Source organism: Lycium barbarum, chromosome 3, assembly GCF_019175385.1.
Source record: "Lycium barbarum isolate Lr01 chromosome 3, ASM1917538v2, whole genome shotgun sequence".
Taxonomy (NCBI): domain Eukaryota; kingdom Viridiplantae; phylum Streptophyta; class Magnoliopsida; order Solanales; family Solanaceae; genus Lycium; species Lycium barbarum.
In genome coordinates, this window is record NC_083339.1 from 147,840,457 (window position 1) to 147,860,625 (window position 20,169).

The 20,169-nt window shown below is 31.2% G+C and overlaps 1 protein-coding gene across 2 annotated transcripts; it reads right to left on the reverse strand.

The window, feature by feature from the left end:
- Positions 1 to 4,313: 4,313 nt before the first annotated feature.
- Positions 4,314 to 7,180, reverse strand: LOC132633516 (protein TIFY 10c-like). Of its 2 annotated transcripts, none has more exons than XM_060349996.1 (5): positions 6,645 to 7,180; positions 5,877 to 6,027; positions 5,158 to 5,612; positions 4,792 to 4,849; positions 4,314 to 4,668 (listed from the first exon to the last, which is right to left on the reverse strand). In XM_060349996.1, the coding sequence occupies exons 1-5, from the start codon at positions 6,748 to 6,750 to the stop codon at positions 4,545 to 4,547; spliced, it is 894 nt and encodes a 297-aa protein (XP_060205979.1). In that variant the 5' UTR covers positions 6,751 to 7,180; the 3' UTR covers positions 4,314 to 4,544. The 2 variants fall into 2 exon arrangements, with proteins under 2 accessions (XP_060205979.1, XP_060205978.1); XM_060349995.1 differs by having other exon boundaries at positions 6,627 to 7,173.
- Positions 7,181 to 20,169: the final 12,989 nt, after the last annotated feature.

The window sequence follows — 20,169 nt, forward strand, 5'->3', positions numbered from 1 at the left end:
TCATAGTACTTAATATTTATTCCCTTCTCATGTATAGACGTATGCACTTCCATTTTAATTCTCCGACACATTTATTTTCTCCGTACACTTTTACTTGTTCACTTTTGACTTTTCACGTTCTTTAAGAATTAATAAATCCCACGTGGACATATGTCATAGTACTGAATATTTATTCTCATCTCATATATACACGTATGCACTTCAATTTTAATTCTTCGACACATATTTATTTCCTCCGTACACTTTTGACTTTTCACGTTCTTGCTGAATATTTATTCTCTTCTCATGTATAAATGTATGCATTTCAATTTTAATTCTCTGACACATATTTATTTTCTCCATACACTTTCACTTGTTCACGTTATTTAAGAATTAATAAATGAAGTACTCCCTTCGTCTCATATTACTTGGCCACATTATTTGACTTTTCACGTTCTTTAAGAATTAATAAATGAAATATTTCCTTCGTCCCATATTACTTGGCTACATTACTATACTTGACTTTTCACGTTCTCTAAGAATTAATAAATAAAGTACTCCCTTCGTCCCATATTACTTGGTCACATTACTAAAAATATATGTCTATTTTTCTATTCTATATTTTTGCCCAGGGTGGACGAACACAGCAGCTATAAGTTGTACAAAAAGCAACTGAAATTGTATCTAAGTCGGGACTAACATGTGTACATTTCAGAAGTTTAACATTAATACTATCTCTTGTGTGTTTACTTTTTAAGTCTCCACGTGTCCGCAGTGTCTCAAATATCCTTTCATTTTCTTCATTTGACATATACTCCCTCTGTCTCAATTTAAGTGTCTACGTTTGATTAGACACAGAATTTAAGAAATAAAGATAGACTTTCAAATCTTGTAGTTCTAAATTAAAAATGTGTATAATATAATAAAATATCCTTTGAATCTTGTGGTTATAAACATTGACATGTAGGATATTTAAATTGTCAACTTACTAAATATAAAAAGAGACGGACATAACCAGAATAAGATAAATTTTAACAATAATTGAGAAATTAAGGGAAAAAATAAGAGAAAAAGAAAAAAAAATATGAAGACTCACTAAGGAAAATCGTTATATCCTTTACAAAATATACAAATCATAAAAATTAATAAAATTAAGTAACTAAATTAATCATATTGATCCCATTTATCACACGGACATAGTTTGCTAGTGTCTTGTGACTTAAACCGTGAAGCTATGCGCTTCTCTATTCCTGTCTGAAGAATCACTCTCACTCATCTAGAGCCACTCAAAGCTTATTATTGAGACAAATTTACCAATCTCTACTTTAGCCCCACACCCCCACCCACTACCCCAGGTGGACCCCATCTTTAGAAAAATGAAACCTTTATACCAAAAAGGGCCAAGAAACGAATTCTTTAGTCCAGGTATAAATCCTAGAATCGGGCTACACGTCCGGAAAATGTCAGAGAAATATATTAATCTCTTATCGATCAATTATGTAAGAGTCTTTCAAAATTATTTATAATATCTTTAAGGCCAAATACATAAGCAATCCCCTTGAACTTTTCACAATTTTTCATTTAGACACTTCAACTAAAGGCATGACTTACTAGACACTTAGGGCTCGTTTGGTATGATGGATAAGTAAAAATAGTCCTGAGATAAAAATTTAGTGCCGCCTTATTTCACGTTTGATTGGAATTAAAACTCGGGATAATTAATCTCGAGATTAGTTATCCCGAAATTATATTATTTTTTACCCCACATTGAGAGTGGAATAACAATCTAGAGATAACTAATCTTGGGATACTTGTTTTCTAACGAAACGAGCCCTTATAATATATTTAGAATGTGTCAATTGAGCACCTAATGATGACATGGCAAGAGAATGTGGATCTAACTCTTATTAGGCGCGTGAAGTGGTGTAACTTCCTAATCCAATAAATCTTAGTATTTTTCAAAAATCACCATCTCCATTAAAGTAGGCCTGTGCACAAATCAGTTCAATCCGAATTTCTGAACTGATTCGAAACAATTCGGGTAATTCAATTTGTATAATACAATTCGATTTCGATTTACAAATGCAATTGTAAAATATTACGGTTTAATGGTTCGGATACGGTTGACTTCAATTATCAACCGAATCGACTCGAACAAACCGAATTTATATGTCACTAGTGACTAATATGACTAATACTCTAATAGTCTAACTATATATACGCTTAATACTTAATAGTGAAGTAATATTTATTTAACTTCAGAAGTGGTGGAAATGAATGTCTGCATGCACACCTTGCATTTGATATTCATGGCCTTCTTGTTGGCCTCAAGCTGACTTCCCTTTTGGTCTTTCATCTTTTCAGCGTTCTTCTCACGAGTCATCTTTGCCTTTTGGCCATTGCCTCCACCTATGGCTTTGTTTGTTCTTTGATCTTAGCTTGTACAAATTAGAGTTTTTGTTTTTTGTTTTTCTGAGGATGCAAACTGAGTTATTATGCTTGTCTGCTTGCAAGTTACAAGATGCTGGATTGTTAATTTGGTATATGTAATGTGGTGTTGGCGGATTTGTATGCTTGCACAAGTTGTCAAGCTATTGTTTTGCTATTTATATGCTATTATGCTTGCAAGTTTACGGGTTTTTCTTGGTTAATATCTTGGTTATAAGACTGTAAATTTAGGGTCTTAGTATTTTTTGTTATGTTTACTCTAAAACTGAAATGAAAATAGTTACTTGTTTAAATTTCGAATAAACCGAACAAATCGATTTGTGTAATCGAACCGAAATAATAAAAAACGAATCGAATTGAACCTAGAATGGATCGAGTTTGGTTGAGAATTTTAGAAAGTCGAAATTCAAAATTTCAACTCGATGATGGTCAAAACCGAACCGAACCGATTCGTGCACAGACCTACATTAAAGGTTTAGCCCTTCAACACCACAGTCTCCACCATTATTTCCCTTTTATTTTTTCAATACGAAACATGAGATACGAATCTAATCAAAAGAAAGAATCCATCATTAGAGTATTAATAACATGTGTTTGTCAGTTGGCAGATCAATTTTAATGTTGATAATTTGAGATATTCAGAGGTCTTTGCTTTCTTTGCTAGCATTCTAGCAGCTGTATAGTGAGCTTTTCACTCAATTTTTAGAAGCTACTCTTAGTTCAATAAATCCTGCTCGATGTCAATATTTGGAACCATGGTCGCTCGGTCATACTAATAAAGGATGAAAATTGAGAAATTGTAGGATTGGGTGGGGTAAATAGAGGAGGGGATCTCCGAAGTAATCCGTGGCTTTGAAGAAGTAAACGAATAAAACATCAATTAATGGGGTCGGAAATTAAAAAAGAAAAAGAAGAAGTAAGAGGTACAGGTATTGTTTCCTTGAAGATGAAGAAGCGGCAGTATTACTTATGTGGTTTGTGGTGGAACTCCAATAAGTTCTATGCGGAAAAATGAAAAAAAGGCATCGTGGAAATTAAATGTCAAGAAAGAACAAAAAGAAAAAAAATTAGCCATGTGCTGCCCGTTCATCTGTTTGTTGTCACATAAGTAGCAAGTTAACTTCACGCGCTTTATTTTTTCTGGAAGACTGCAATATGGTGCTCACTTGGCACATTCTAAATATACTGCAAGTGTCTAATAAGTCATACCTTTTAATTGAAGTGTCTAAATAAAAAATTATGACAAGTTCAGGAGACTTCCTATGTATTTGGCCTATCTTTAATAACTCCACTCATTTTTTATAATATTTCAAATTGGATATATTCAAATTGGATATATTCAAATTCTTTCACATGCATATTCTTTCCAAGTTCATATTGTGGAAGAAGTGAAATAACTAGTTTGATATTTCCTTTTTAGATTAGAAGTTTCACATCTCATCAGGTCACCAGCCAGCGGCTTACATTATTTGGGAGTACTTTCTTTCATTTAGGACCAACCATCTGCGAGGAAAGGAAGATATTTTTGAATTCCCTACTCTCAAAAGTCAAAACATTAATCAATTTTGCAGTTTCCTCGAAGATTTTTTAGCAAAATGTTAAAGGGTACAACAGCTGTAATAACACTGACAAGATCCAAAGAAAACTTCACATCTTCGTGAAGGCAAAACGCAGAACGGACAGTCTGGTGCACTAAGCTCTCGCTATATGCGAGATTCGAAAAAAAATCGAACCATAAAAATCTATTATACACAGCCTTACCTTGCATTTTTGCAAGAGACTGTTTCCACGGCTCGAACCCGTGACCTCCTGCTCACATGACAACAACTTTACCAGTTATGCAAAAACTGCCATGAACGCAAAACGTGAAAAAATGTGAAACCAAATAATTAATTACGCGTTCTATTTAATAATCGAAAAGTCAAAAACATTCGGTTGGTAATATTAATAAACAATAATCAAGACAAGAAAGAGGATCTGTAAGCTAAACTGTGCTGGAAAAAAATCTTCAAATCACTGATCTAAATATATATTTAATCCTATCTTATCCAATCGTCAACTGAAAAAAAAAAAAAAAAAAAACTTATGGAACTGCAACTGTGAGAGTGGAGTTTTGACTATAACTTGAAATTGAGATCAAGCTGATCTTCACAATCCTTGGAAGATGATTCGCCATTATTATTTGAAGATGACGGTAATGGATTATTATGTACAACTTGGTATGGCGCTCTAACAGTTGCCCTGAATTAGACACCAGGAAAAAAATAAAAAAATAAGTGAGATTCATACCACATATTACAAATACTTTAAGTTATATACATTGTAAGAAGTGATTTGCTAAAAAAGAATTAGATTTTCGCTTACCTATCTTTCCTCTTCTCAAGAAACCTATGTAGTGAAGATCTTCTCGCAATAGGTAGCTCTGAGAAACAAAAGATATAATGCATATTAGAAGCAGTCTTAGAAAATTACATTATGCAGTATGAGTGAATACTGCTCGCTTTGTTCATTTTATACAACATATTTTTAGGCTGTTTCAAAAGGAAAGAAGAAACATTTTTATATTTGGAAATTGTTAACATAAACTTCACATTTTACACATCATGACATGTTTCAGACCACTAATTTTGGTAGGTGCCAAACATCTGCACATTCTTTACCTTTCTTACTTTTGTGTCCAGTCAACTACTGATATATAAAATGAAACAAAATAAGTGACTGGATGCTCACCGGAGCTGCTGCTAGTTCCGGCAGTCTGTGACTGGATTTTCTGGTGTTGTTCCGGCTGTTTTTGGGGTGCAGAAGAAATCGTTCCGGGCTTAAGCTGATCAGCTTTAGTACTATTAGAAACATGGACCGGCTGCTGCTGGTACTGTTGCGGTGCAGCAAAACTAGAACCCGGCTTAAGCGGATCAGTTTTTTGACTATAAGAAGCAGGGAGTTTTTGCTGCTGCGGCTGTTGTGGTGCAACAAAATCAGTTTTATTACTTGTCAAAGAAGCAGATGTGTTAATTTTGTCGATGGTGGTAGTTTGAAAAGAGCCAAATGAACTCTGTGGACATCCTTTACTAGCCAATAACATCACTGCTCTGGCTTTGTCAGCTGGAAAATCATCGAAAACAATCACTTTACCATCATAGAACATAGTCAATTGGGCTGCCTTAGGCTCCTTTGGTGCCTCTTTGCTGAATGAGGAAACCAAACACAAATCAGCATGTGGAATTAGTACCACACATCCACTATATTAAACGGTTAAACATACGCAATCGGACTTCATTAAAAACTACAAAAAGGAAGACGAGGAGTAGTAATAGTTTCAACTTCTAGCAACAATCTAAAAGAATCTTCACACTATCAGACAATCTACAACATAATTGTTCATAAGAAGTGTAATTACTCGATAATAAACTAGATTGCCTGTAACAACAGGTTAAAATAAGGGAACAAACCTCGTGCTGGGCTCATTTACGGCGACCTGCATCTCTCTAGAAGACACTGTTGCAACGGGATCTATGGATTTTTGTTCTTGTTCTTTTGTTAGATCAATAGATGGTTTTTCCATGACGGTCAATAAATCCATAGTTGCAGTTTCAGTTTTTCCTGGAAGAAGAGTACAGTATAAATTAAAGACGGATCCAGAATTTAAGCTTTGTGTATTCAATCTTCAGTGTTTTCAGCTTTGAACCTATTGTAACTTCAAAGTTATAGTTCCATATAGACTATTTATTGCATCTATCGTCAATTCTTATACATAAATTTATGCTCCGCGATAAAAATAAGTGAAAAATTATAAAAAAAAATTGGATTTCTTTTTGGCTTTAATTCTAAATATCTTTCACCAATTAAAAATTACTATCAGATTAAGATAGCTACAGCCAACAAGTCCAAATCTTCTTGGAACACACTTCCCCAAAATATATCATTCAATCCACATAAATCCAAATTCAGATTAAATAAGACTGAAAAAGCATTCCATATATGGAAACTCTATAAACGAACTAGATCTTCTAAAAATATACTTTCTATCAATTGAGTTGATTACTCGTATAGTCATTCAGCTAATTTTTATTATCTCAAAAAGTCACTGAAGAAAATTAAAATCAAAGAGATAAGTGAGTTTCCGAAATAATATAACTATTAGCTGAGTGACATCTGAGAAATAAACCCCTATCAATTCTCCATAATACTGAAAAAATTACCTGAAACTTCCGATTTACCGGGGATTCCAAGATTCAGATCTCTAATAGTAGCTTTCCCTTTAATAAACTGACTCAACAAGTTACAAGTCTGCAGAAAATTCGATCTCTCAGGCGCCTTTGACATATTTTCCGACTAGAAAATCCCCACAAATATCCTCTAAAATTGTAATATGAAACTAAAAATGGAGAGTCCAACTATTTCTGGTAGATGGAGAGTATGTTAGAAGACAAGTGGTATAAAGAAAAGAAAAAGGATACATGAGGAAGGAACATGTGAATGTAATGGTAGAGATGATAAGGTAGGGTAGATAAAGGAAATTACTACACTCAGCTTTTGTTGTCTTCAAAACAACATTGCCATCTCTTCATGTTGAATAGACTTTTTTACACAACTTCATATTAAACACGTTTTAATTGTTCCAAAAAATATTAAACAATAAAATATTGGTAGGGGTAATAATTACTTTACAGGAAACTGAAAGGAACGGACTTAGTGGGGAGAAGAAAAATTCAAATATAGTGGTCGGCAATGGGCCATTGCCGACACCTTTAGAACCATAGAGTACAGTCTATAGGAACACGTGCTTTAAAATTTAAACTTTGTGGATTCTGCTAGATTTTATTGCTATGACGAGTCCTTAGCTTATCAGATATAGCATTAGCCCCCCTTCTATAAAGAACATTTACAATTTATACATGCATTGTAGGACTTCATTTTCCTTTTTTAGTTCAAAAAATTTATGAGGAAAAATGTTGGGAGTAGGCTTCGGCATCCAAAAATGGAGGGGCATATCTACTCTACTTGGCTATTTATGAAGTTATTTTTGTGCCAATATATAAATTAAGGGTATCATTACATTATTTTCAATAGTTCAGGAGCAATATACTATTCCACTTGACTAACTGTAAAGATATTTTCGCCATTTTTCTTACTTTGGATTCTCTATGAGTAGATTAAAATAAGGGAAAAGGGTCAAAAAAGGGTTAAAAAATATCCTCCCAATTTATTTTGGGTCAAAAATATCCCTCTCATCCTTAAAGTTTTCAAATATATCCCTGTCTTGACGGAAATTATCCCCCAAAATAATCCGAAATCATTTTTTAAACTCGCTCCATCATTTAACCTGGCCCAACTAAATAATAACCTATAAGATCCCCTTATTCCCCCAATTCCCTCGAACTTCAAACCTACGTATTGGGGGAATAAGGGGATCTTATGGGTTATTATTTAGTTGGGTCGGGTTTAAATGATGGAACGGGTTCAAAAAATGATTTCGGGTTATTTTGGTGGATAATTTTCGTCAAGACAGGGATATATTTGAAAACTTTAAGGATGGGAGGGGCATTTTTGACCCAAAATAAGTTCGGAAGATATTTTTAGCCCTTTTTCCAAAATAGAGAAGTATTTTTTACCCTTTTCCCTTAAAATAATTTAATCAAATAACTCTCTTAACTAATATCATCAATGATTTTCTCAGTGGATGTGTCAAAAACTTAAAACTCACTACTTTTATATGTATATATATATAATATAAGAGGGGAATGTGAGGACTTTTGTAGTCCTCACAAGAGTTTCTCAAATTTTTAAAAACTTTTTAATTAATTACTTTTATGTCCTAATTTTATTTATTTAAGTAAATTTTTTTATTTTTTATTTTTAAGGTCTACTTTTCAAAAGCTATCGAACCTGGGGACTTTTGTAGTCCTCACAATAATTTCTAATTCTTTTAAAAAAAAATTAATTAATTACTTTTAGGTCCTAATCTTATTTATTTAAGTTAATTTTTTTATTTTTAAGGTCTACTTTTCAAAAGCTATCGAACCTTCTACCTCATTTTTCATGTTCTTTGATTTTCTGGTTCGTGCTCGATATCCGCATTTAAGCCCAATTAATCTAGATAATTAGCACTGTATCGCGCCTATTCGGAATTCGGAGGGAACGCTTCCTCCAAAGATTTTTTCCATATCCATGTTCGAACCCCTAATCCCTAATTAAGAGAGGAGCAGCTCCATCCGCTGCACAAGTTAAATTATGTATTTGTCTTAAAAGTTCATTAACTATGTATAGATTATTTATTTAGAACTAAATAACTTCAGAAAATTAGGATACATAAGTTATAAATGTCAAATTCTGGCTCCGCATTTGATTTGAAGTAAATAATTTTATCAAAATGGAAGTTAAAATATTAAAGCAGTGGAATGAAAATTTTGCTTTTATATAATTGCCCACTTGTGAGACTACAATGGGTATATGGTTGTTGTTGTTGTACACTTGTACTAACACAGATTATATTTTTTTAGTTAAAATATCTACTTTTATATCTTGAGTTTGGACCCGGGCTTAGCACGGGCCTCACATAACTAGTATATATTATAAATCAGGAGTAGCTAATTGAGTCTAACTGAGCTAACCCACTACGAGCATGACTGATTTGAGTGAAATTGAATTCAAACTTTAATCGAAATTGGACTTTTGGTAAAACTTGACTGCATTATTAAATTCCCACGCCAAATCCTCCATTCGGGTAAGTTATATCCTTTTCCCCACTCATATTTTTCTTTTATCATTTTATTTTTTCCCATTTTTTTAATACGGAAAGGAGCCTAAAATATCTTCAAACTATTAAAATTATTACAAAAACACCCTCTATCCACCTTTGAGCTTCCAAATACTCTATCGTCCACCTATGAAATCTAATATATCCCTGCGCTCCACCTACGGGGTCTAATATACCCTTATTTCTAACAACCTCATTTCATTTATGACGTGGCAGCGTTTAATTGGTTACCCCATATAATTAACTAATCTAATTAATTTTAAACTATGTTGATCGGATCCCAACCCACCTACTCAACAAACCGGACCCATCCCAAGTATACCATAAGTATTTCCTGGTAAGTGCGAAAGCAAATGGTTACCCATCACTTATTGCAAATTGGTTTTATTTTTTGAGTTTAAGTTTAATGCACCATCGCTATATAGTTTTTCTACACTATCAGGTAACATTTACCTGCTATAGCAGGTTGTCAATCTATTCTTAATTATTTTTCTTAACGTTGCTTTTTTTATTTTTTTTTATTTACATTCTCTCTTATCCCTTATAAAAAGGTCGTCTTTCTCGTCTCACAAATCACAAGGATCATCACCCACCTATTTTCTCTCTTTGGCTTCTTGTAACCCACATGTTCTAGTTCATCCGAAATCTTTTATTATCCTCCACTAAAGATGCAAAAGGATTATATGGAACTATCAATGTGATTTAAGTTTGTCTCTTTTTCTCCGGTTCTTTTACAAATTTACTTCATAATTGCTATCTTTAGGGCTTCTGAATTAGATAAATGAAGTTAATAAATAGAAATAATTTTATCAAACCAGAAAAAAGTTATAACTAAGACATTAATGGAACCAGATTATATTCGATGAACTAAAGAGTTAAAACCTCCATATCAGTGATTTTGACGATGTTGTTAAGAATAAAACTAAAGAACGTCAAAAATAGTAAATAACTGTGGAAAGAAAATAATTCACGAGTACAACGCAGATATAATTTAGTTAGTATAAAGAGAATTCAACTTGCCTTTAATATTCTGTAGGTAAATTATAATTATATTAAAAAAGGTAATAGAATTACTTAAGAAATTATTGTGGTTATTTACCTTTGAAATCACATGATAGTGTAAAATTTTTTGTCCACTGACGGTACACCAAACTTAAACTCTTTTGTCCTTTTCTTTTGGTTTTTGTTAAATTACTCTTCATTTTAGAAGGTTATATGAGGGTTATTAGCTGGATGAGAATAACTGAGCGAATAATGGATAAACTATTATGTAGCCTCGTATTAGTGCTTGATTTTTTTTAGTGCTTGAATTAAGCATTAGCGTACCACAATTTTTATTGTTTCTAGCAGAAATAAATGATAATTTGATAAAATGGCTTCGTTTTTAGCCTTACTTAATTTGGGGAGGGTCGGATTTGTCGGGTAGGTGGGTTGGGATCCGTCAACATAATTTAAAATTAAATAGATTACTTAATTATATATGGGGTAACCAATTAAATGTTGTCATGTCATAAATGAGATGAGACTGTTAGAAATCAGGGTATATTAGACTCATAGATGGACCACAAGAGTATTTTAGAAGCTTAAAGGTGGATGAAAGATATTTTTATATCTATCCTAATAGTTTAAGGGTATTTTAGGCCCTTTTACTTTTTAAATATTTACTCTGTCATTTTCTGTTTGATGGGTGCAAAAAATGGAAAGTATGGCACGTTCAAGATCGATGGGTACACCTCCATTTCCATTTGTTATATACGACAAAACAAATATAAAAAGTAGATTTTCCTGTCTATTTTATTTTCCTTATCCGGTTGATGTAAAAGTTGAATTTGTAATAGCCACAAAAAAGTTAGCGTCTTTTGGCCGGTACATATTTACCCGCACATGTTATTTATATAAAATTATATAAATTTACTATAGTTAAGTGATTTAACGAGGTGAAATTATATGTTAATTAATTATGATTAAGTGTTAAAAGTCTATATATAAATACATATCATGTATTTATTGACTTGGTGTATACACTATATATGAATATGAAGTTTTTACCCTTCTAGCACGGTGCGTACAAGTTATTATGCTCTTTTTGTTACACATTGAGCGAAGAATATAAATTTACTTTTTTTTTTCTTCTGAATTACGGATTAATGAAGAGATATCATATACTCAAGTGATGAGTAATTTGAAGCTCTTATATAAAATTTTCCTAAGGATTACGAGATCTATAAAGTTTATGGGTTTAACGCTGTTGATGTTGAATTTACTTTAGTACAATAACATAAAGTTGAATGACCACTTATAAAATTATCAGTGTATTGTTAAATTCTCTTTTAGCCCCTGTTTGGCCATAAGAATAATTCACTTTATTCCGGATTTTTTTTCACTTTTTTTTGGAATCAGCGTTTGAGAATTCCGAATACAACTTGAAGTTGTATTGCGAAATACCAAAAACTCAAAAAACTTATTTTTCATTTTTTTTTTACTTTTTTCACTTTTTACAACTACATTTCACCAAAAACTACAATTTTAAAAACTATGGCCAAACACAACTCCAACTCCAACTCTAAAATTCCAAAAAAAAAAAAAAGATTTTTTTTTATATATTTATGAACAAATGGGCCTTGGTTTTATTTGGTCAGTCAAAGTCATGATTTTTTTTTTTGATATTTATGAGCAAATGGGGCCTTAGTTTTATTTCGTCAGTCAAAGTCATTTACTTCTTTAGTGGTATTATTACTTTAGAATCATGTTGATTTATTTTAAAAGTGGAAAATAATTCAATTTAATCGAAAGAAAGAGTTGAAAGGGAAAAAGAAATCAATTCAATGTCGACCTGTGAGATTCAGCCAATCAACCAAATTTTTATACTTAACATTTACTCTAGCTGGCGAAAATGACATTTAGCAACTATTTCTGGTAACTTGGTTTATTCTTTATTATTTTCGGTTTAAATAAAGCACGCGGAGAACGTTGAGTCATCAGTGTGATAACATGGAATCTTATTCCAACCCCACCCACAATTTTTGACTTTTGAAGAATAAAAAATACTACTGCACTACAGTAGTTCATAATTTTATTTTTGAGACCAAGAGTAAACCATATTGGCGCACTACATGCACATTTGTTTTGTTGCCTTTCAAACTAAAGTACTATTTTCCTGCATCTGTTTTTTTTTCTTTTATAAATAATTGTACATTAAAAATCATACTAATTCGGAGTCACAAAGTGTATGATCTATTAAAGAGAAAATCCTTCCTACTAAAATTATTTTTATTTCGAAGTTCGAATTCAAAACCACTAGCTAAGCTAAGGGTGAAGAATTTACTTTTCTGTTTCTTTAGAACTCAAGAACACACCTATATCCTAGCTCGACTCCTATCTTTTGATAAAGTAAGTTTAGATAGAACAAAATAAACAACAAATAATTAAGCTCAAGTCATATCATACGAAATAAAAATAAAAGCAAAAAAAATAAGTTAAATATATAAAATTAATAACATTAGTAGTAATTGTAGTAATAATAAATATAAGTGATAACAAAACACGGGTGCACATAATCAAGGTGTCATCTGTTCCAAAAACAAGCGAAAATATCTTTTCATTCCTTTTCTAATTAGAAAAGAATTTTTCAATTTTTTTGATGAAACGATATTAAAGAAAAAAATTTCAGTTTCAAAAGTAATTCTTTTCAAAAATAATTAAAACCACGATCTTATATAAACAACAATTACTTTTCATAAAAAATAAAACAAAAGAACAAAAAAAAAAAAATCCAGTGCAAGTTAATTAGACCGATGCTACCTACGTATGGTAGATTTCATTGTCATTATATTGCATCAAAGTTATTAAATTATTTTATATAATGTAAAAAATACTCGACTTTACTCACTGAAAATTACTAAACTATTTTTATAACAAAAGTTTATTCAATTTCGCATAAGAATCACTATGAGGAAAGATCATTTTATATGGTACTTAGGCAACATTGAATGATTTTTTTTGTTATAAAAATAATTTAATAACTTTGATGGAATAAAATAAAAACTGAGTAAGCATTATTGAAATCAACCCCGTAAAAAGATTAGAGTAACATTCACAATAACATAAAATTTTATTTGTGAAATTTAAACCTCCCTAATAATGATTATCTTTTTAGAAATAGTATCGAAAAATAGGTTTCTCGCTATTTCTTTGTGGAGCATGAGAAAATGATGGCAAAATGAGCCTGTAGTTTCAGACAAGGGGCCAACTTGCAGAAGGGACCATAACTACTATTTTTTTATTTTTTTTATATAGATGTGAAACAAAAGGAATTAAGGCCACGCAATTATAGCAACCGGAGTAAACACGTTTCATTGCTCCACTAAGAGACAATATATCAATTTCTTTTGATTCATGGAAGCCACGCGAAATATCTAATTTTTAATTTCAAAGTATCACTAATTTATTCAGTCTAATTAAACAACTGCTCATTGACTTTCAAAAAGTAAGAAGGGAGTTTTAAATAAATTAAAACATCTTTTATTTAAACGTGTCAATTCCGAAATATATGTTGCCAAACTTGAACATACTTCAAAAGTGGCTTGAAGGTTTAAAATGGGTTACTTGATTTGATGAAAATTTTGAGAAATTAAGGTTGGTTGGGGGTTGTCATTGGGTCTTCATGGGGAATCTTTAGCCGAAGTTATAACAAATTTGGAGGAGTTCCTCTTGAAAATTTGGATTAAAATTGTGGCTGAAACAAGAACACACATGAAGATGGTGAAGAATATCAAGAATAAGTATTGATTTCTAGAATTTTTAATGTTTTTTTTTTGGGTTAATAATGTGTCCTTTTTTGATTAGGTGTAAATTAAGTTTTTTTTTTAATCTTATTTTTATTGAATAATTTTTCTTTTTTTACTCAAAAAGACTTATGTCCTCATTTTATACATCATTCGCCACGTCAGCAACGTGTGTATTGCATAAACTGTGTAAATTTGACTGATTAAGCGAAAAGTGTCTAATTGGAACAAATTTTAGATAGTATAAGTGCTCAATAGGAACACCCCTAAGTTTAGGTGTCCAAATGGAAGATCGTGTCAACTTCAGGTGTCTCCCGATGAGTTCAACGTTTATTCAATAACTTAAACTCAGAGCTATAATTTATCTGTTTTTTGTCTAAATATTGAAGGAAAATCGTGTTCTTTTATTTATATGTTTGTTAAAGACATCTCTTATATAGTCAACTCATTAAGGGGGTCGGATCAAGAATTGGGTCGGGTTCAGGATGGGTTGGGTCCTAAATAAATCTAAATTTTAATTTTTCTAAAAATTTATAGTTGTCACGTCATTAAATAGGTATGAAAATTGCTTTTCCGAAAAAATGACCATGAAAGCTAACTACACAATATTGAGTGACTTTTGAAAGACACAATAAATTTGAGTGATTACGGTGAACAATTACTAAGTGACCATCCATGCCACTAACTCCCAGAAATATCTAAATTTTGATTACAAGTATTAAAGTTAATTCAGTCGAATTAAACTACTGCTCACTGACTTTGAAAAAAATAAGAAGGAAGTTTCAAATAAATTAAACATCTTTAACCAATAATTAAACGTGTCAGTTCCCAACTATATGTTGCCAAACTTTGACATACTTCAAAGGGCCTTTATTCAATAATAGACTTTTAGGCTCCTGTCTAGGATGCCAAAGTTTGTTCATCATTCAAGTTCTAATTGGTTCATAACAGTCATAAAAATCATATTGACTAGTTACATATAATAATATATAAAATAACTAAAAGGCTACGTCTTTTTTTGGTCACAAAAGTTGTGTCATTTTAAAGTTTGATTTTTTATATTGTCACTCAACTAATGGTTCTTAACTATTAGTTAAGTGACAATATGAGAATTAACCCCGTTATTTCAATAAAATAATTAATTATTTGAAAAAGGATGCTTTATTCTCTAACTTAGGCTTAGGGCTTCAATATGTGAAAGTTGACGTGCAAAAGGCAAACATGACAACTAATCGGAGAGAGTACTCATTAATTAGTACAACTAAATTGAATTTAGTAACCGGAAACAATACTAATTCTAGATCTATTACAATCGATATTGTTGACAATATGGTTGACACTCTTGAACAATTTCGGAGCATGGCTCCAAATGGTCTGTAATTTATTTATATTATAATGCAAGTATCCTTTCCAATAAAAAAAAGTCATAATTATAACACATTCATTCAAGTTACTTTTTCTAAAAAAGATAATTCATGTTATTAGCACAAATCTTATGGGAAAAAAAATTCACAAAACCCAGGGAAAATATTCAAAGAAATGTAGAAATAATTGGGACGTGGCCACTCTATTCGAGCTGCCACATAAAGGAAAAAAGAATTGAAACGAAATCAGAAGTGCTTAAAGTGATCGTGGAATGATGCAAAAGGCATTTGAGTTACGTGTGGGAAAAGAATGCATTGCACCTATATATATATGCTGAATGTAAAATTGTTGAAAGTTCATGGGATAACACAAAAGTGAAGAACATGACCAAAAGTTTATAATGTTAATTACTTCAAGTTGGAGCATTTTAGAAGTTCAAGAATATTACCCTATGGTTTTGATTCTCCGTAACTGTCCAGTATCCGACACTCACTGATCCGACTAATACAAATTCACACAACATAAGGCATTTTAAAGGGGACACACTTGACACTCCCCTTAAGAATTTATCTATTTACAAGGTTTGAACTCGAAGCTTTTAGTTAAGGATGAAGGGATCCTCAATAATATATTCCTGTCGAATTCCTTGTTAGTTGTGTTTTGTTTCGTAATTTGTTCCTTCTTTAATTTCTAAACTTGCTGTACCACAGAGGCTCCGAAGGAAAATAGATAAAATTGAATTACTAAGAAAGAGAATCCAAGTCCTTGCAAGTTGCATCCATAGCTAGACGAAGTAGGAAAATTGACCTTTTTATGCCTTTAAATGAAGTACATGTATATATGTAGTCCATGAATGCTTTCAATTTGTAATCACGTACTAGCTATGCATCGACTGTGTGGACGTAAAATATATCTACAAGATAAGTAATTATAATTAGTTACCTGATACAAATGGTAAGTTAGTAACTAACTAATATCATACGTTAAAACTAGTGAATAGGTCCACGCTTCGCGCGTTTATAAAATGTAAAAATATCTTACAAATATGAAATAAAATTATCAATAGATTAGTAAAATAAAGGTATAAATACTATTGCCTACACTTAATTTAAACATTTGTTTCACCAAGAAAATGAATTTGATAATAAAAATATACAAAAAAGTAGAATTAACATGTGAATAAGAATAAAAATGATACATTTACTGAAAACGAAAGAAATACTTGTCCATTACTCTCACTGTGTACTCCTTCAAACAAAACGTAAATTCACTCTAAACCATTTCGATAATGACTAGCCATATATGCCGTGCGATGCACGGGCCGAACATGTTTATTCATTTTAATTAGCCGGTCTTTAAGATTTGTATTTTGTAAATAACTTTTAAAAATTTGTCATAGTCATGACAATGAAAGTTGTTCATCAATGTGAAAAAGAAAATTAGTAAGAAGGTGACGGAAAATTAATATTTTGATTCTAGATTTTTTCTTTTAAATTTGTTTAATATCTTATATGTATACCGACAAGTTGATATCCATCTCAATCAATTAACTGTTCAGATCCAAACATAAGAACCATTGTTGTATATATTGGATTTTTTAAAAGCAAAACTAATAAAATATTTTTATTAAATTAATTAAAAAATATGTTAATAAGGGGTAAATTAGTTATATTATAATTTTTTATATTAACAATTATAGATAAAAAAAACTGTTACAAAGAAATCAAAATTAGAAAGATATATGTTATATCGTAAATCACCAAATTTTAATTCTGAAATGAAAATATAAAGTAATACATTTTATAAATGTAAAGGAACAATAATCACAGAATGCAAAGGAGAGTAAGATAAGTAAAGTATTAACAAAGAGGGAAAACAGGGATAAAAGTAATTGTCTACGTTAACATATCAAGAGAAAGGAATTTTCGTCTTATTTTACTCTTTACATTAATTACTTATTTTCAAATCATTTTCTAAGGCTATTGAGACTATACACCAATAAATATGTTATAAACATTATTATAATATTGTGATGTCTATCTTTAGGAGGAATTTTAGGGTTTGTGACTTTGGCATCAAGTCAATTCTCTCCCATAAATAGAGAGATTCTCTTCATTGTATTTCATCCCTTATAAGAGAAATAAGAACTCTCCCCTCTTCTCTCTTTCTCCACAATATTCTTCTTGTTTGCTTTATTATTTTATAACACGTTATCAGCACGAGATTCTACCACTATTAGTTGGATTCCAATAAATTGACGAGTTAATTTTTTATTTGGGGTATGCTATTGATCCGTACTCTCCGTCTACGAAATCCCTTGTTGAGGAAGGTTTGAACTTTGAGTTCGTAGCCTTATTTGCTCAACTTAAAAGGTAAGTAGGGTAAGCATCACGTAAATTTATAGCTATATTTACCTTAAATAATTTAGTAGATTTTATTGATTATGTTATTAAATATGTCAAGGACTACAATAAGTTGCACAAAGTTTTTTTGAATATAGCTACTATCTGTATCTATTCTTGTTAATCAAGGAGATTTAACTACTGGACAACACGGAAGGTTAATTAGTTTGCAACGACCCAGATATGTAATATTTAAATTATCTTAATCATGTCTTTATATGATAATTTTTAATTTATGTCTATGACCACCCGAAGTGGTAATATTTTAATAGTCTTATTGTGATTATATTGAGGATAAGTTAAAGGAAAAAAATCATCTATATTGTATGCATATTTCGATTTGCTCCAGAAGTAGCAACATCTTTAAAGAGGTACTAAGCTATCATATATATGATATGGTTAAGGCATGTTCAAATGATTATATTACATTCTCGAAGAATGAGAACTTTTGACAAATGGTACAAATACAGATTCATTCGCAGAAGTGAATGTGATGATATTTTGTAAAGATTATAAATATGAACGTGCACTTGATTATGAAAATATCACGATTTACCTCCAGAAGAGGTAGAACAATTGAGAAGAAAAAATCTTGAAAAAAAAATTATTATATGATTTACTCCGGAAGTAGTAAAGTCTGAAATCTATTCTCGAAGTAGTAAACCTTTAAATTTTACTCCTGAAGTAGTAAACTTTTGAAATTTTACTCTTGAACCTACTGAAATAGTAAACCTTTGAATTTTACTCCTCAACATTAAAACTTTACATAGTTCCGCAAAAAAAAAAAAAGGTAGTGACTGAATTACTAGTAAGCAAGAACAAGTTCCGCTCTTTTCTTATTCATCGTTATTCACTTACTTGTTTGCACTATGATGCTAACTTACTCAGGAGAAAGAGGTCCGTTCATGGACCATGAATAACTTATATGTCAACCAAAGATTTTATTATTCTATATTTTTTTGAAATTGGTTTAAGTGTATTAAAAGCTCATCAACAAGGGTAAGATTTGGCAAATCAGACTCTGGCCACCCAACTTTGATGGAAAAGGTATACAATTGCAATTCTCAAAATCCTTTGGTTTCAAACGTCAAATTTATACTATATTTGGAACTTGCTAAGGGTTTTATGTGTAATTTTTGAAATTGATGTAATATCTATATTTGTTAAAAGGGAAAGGAATCTGATTAGCCTTATTTTTATTTGCAATGGAACTCATAAATTGCCTTCTTTCACTATATTAAGCAGGAATATATTTTTGTCCCTTCCCTTTGCTAGTTTGGTCATATTATGAGAACTTATTCCTGTTGATCATTAATTTGGTATTATATGCATGTTTATGAAAGTAAGTTGTTAGCAATTTGTGGCGGATATAATTAGTTAACTAGATATTTTAAAGTTGTCAGCATTCGAAAATTACTAAAATGTCTTGGTATTACGTAACTTACTACTAAGGAATTGTTCTATATGTATTTTGGCGGTCTAGAAGTATTGGTATAACTTTTGACAAGTAGAAAAAGTTTAGGAATATATTAAAGCGGTGTTTTCTTGTGACGCAGAGAAATAATGAGCTATTGAAAATTATGTATAAAGCTCATCTAAATGACCAAGTTTCATTCTCTGAAGTGAATAAAGAAATACCACAACATACTTCCTGAAGAGATAAAATAACAGAGGATATAAATGTTACTTTTTGGTATAAAGGTCATTGTTGCACATATTGGATGTTTTTATTATGTATCATTAGGAAAAAGGATGTACATTTTGTAGAATATTTTCTACTATAACCACATTAATATATTATGTTTACTTGCTGATTTTCTAGAAGGAAATAATAATTCATACAAAAACTTTCGTGAAGAAAGAAACAACTATGTGTTGTCGCTTTGATATAAAATATTCGGATGTTAGTGGGTATTCTCCCTGAAGGAGATATTTACCATAGAAGTTGATGATAGAAGTACCAAAGACTGTATAACTTAATGTTTACGTTTGTCATGTATGAATTTAAGAATGTCATTATAATATTCATTTGGTTACAACGTTTTTCTTTCATGACACCAGCAGTGTCTAACAAAATCAATTAAGGGCTCCAGAAGAGCCTAATTGTTTGTATACAAGAATTATGGCACCAGTAGTGTCCAAACAATATCTGATTATGGGGAATAAATTAAAAGCTCCTGAAGAGCCAATATATTATTATGTCATTCGTTCGTGATTGTAATATACGAAGTTGTTATGATTGAAACACAGGCTGTAGTAAACCCGAAGTTTACTAAAGTAAATGGCTATCATATTGAAGCTATAAATGATTGGAGGATTAATTATCTTCAAAATCATAGTGTGTAACAGCCCAGGCCACCGCTTTGTAGAAATTGTCCGCTTTGGAGCCTCAGCCCCTCACGGTTTTAAAACGCGTCTACAAGGGAGAGGTATC

Bases quoted from the DNA above. Each gene is read 5' to 3' on its own strand.
- LOC132633516 (XM_060349995.1), bottom strand. From the start codon at position 6,750: ATGTCAAAGGCGCCTGAGAGATCGAATTTTCTGCAGACTTGTAACTTG. The intron at 5,613-5,876 runs GTTTGTTCCCTT...TTCCTCATTCAG, and splicing joins GTAAATGAGCCCAGCACGAG to CAAAGAGGCACCAAAGGAGC. The intron at 4,850-5,157 runs GTGAGCATCCAG...TTTGTTTCTCAG, and splicing joins CGGAACTAGCAGCAGCTCCG to AGCTACCTATTGCGAGAAGA.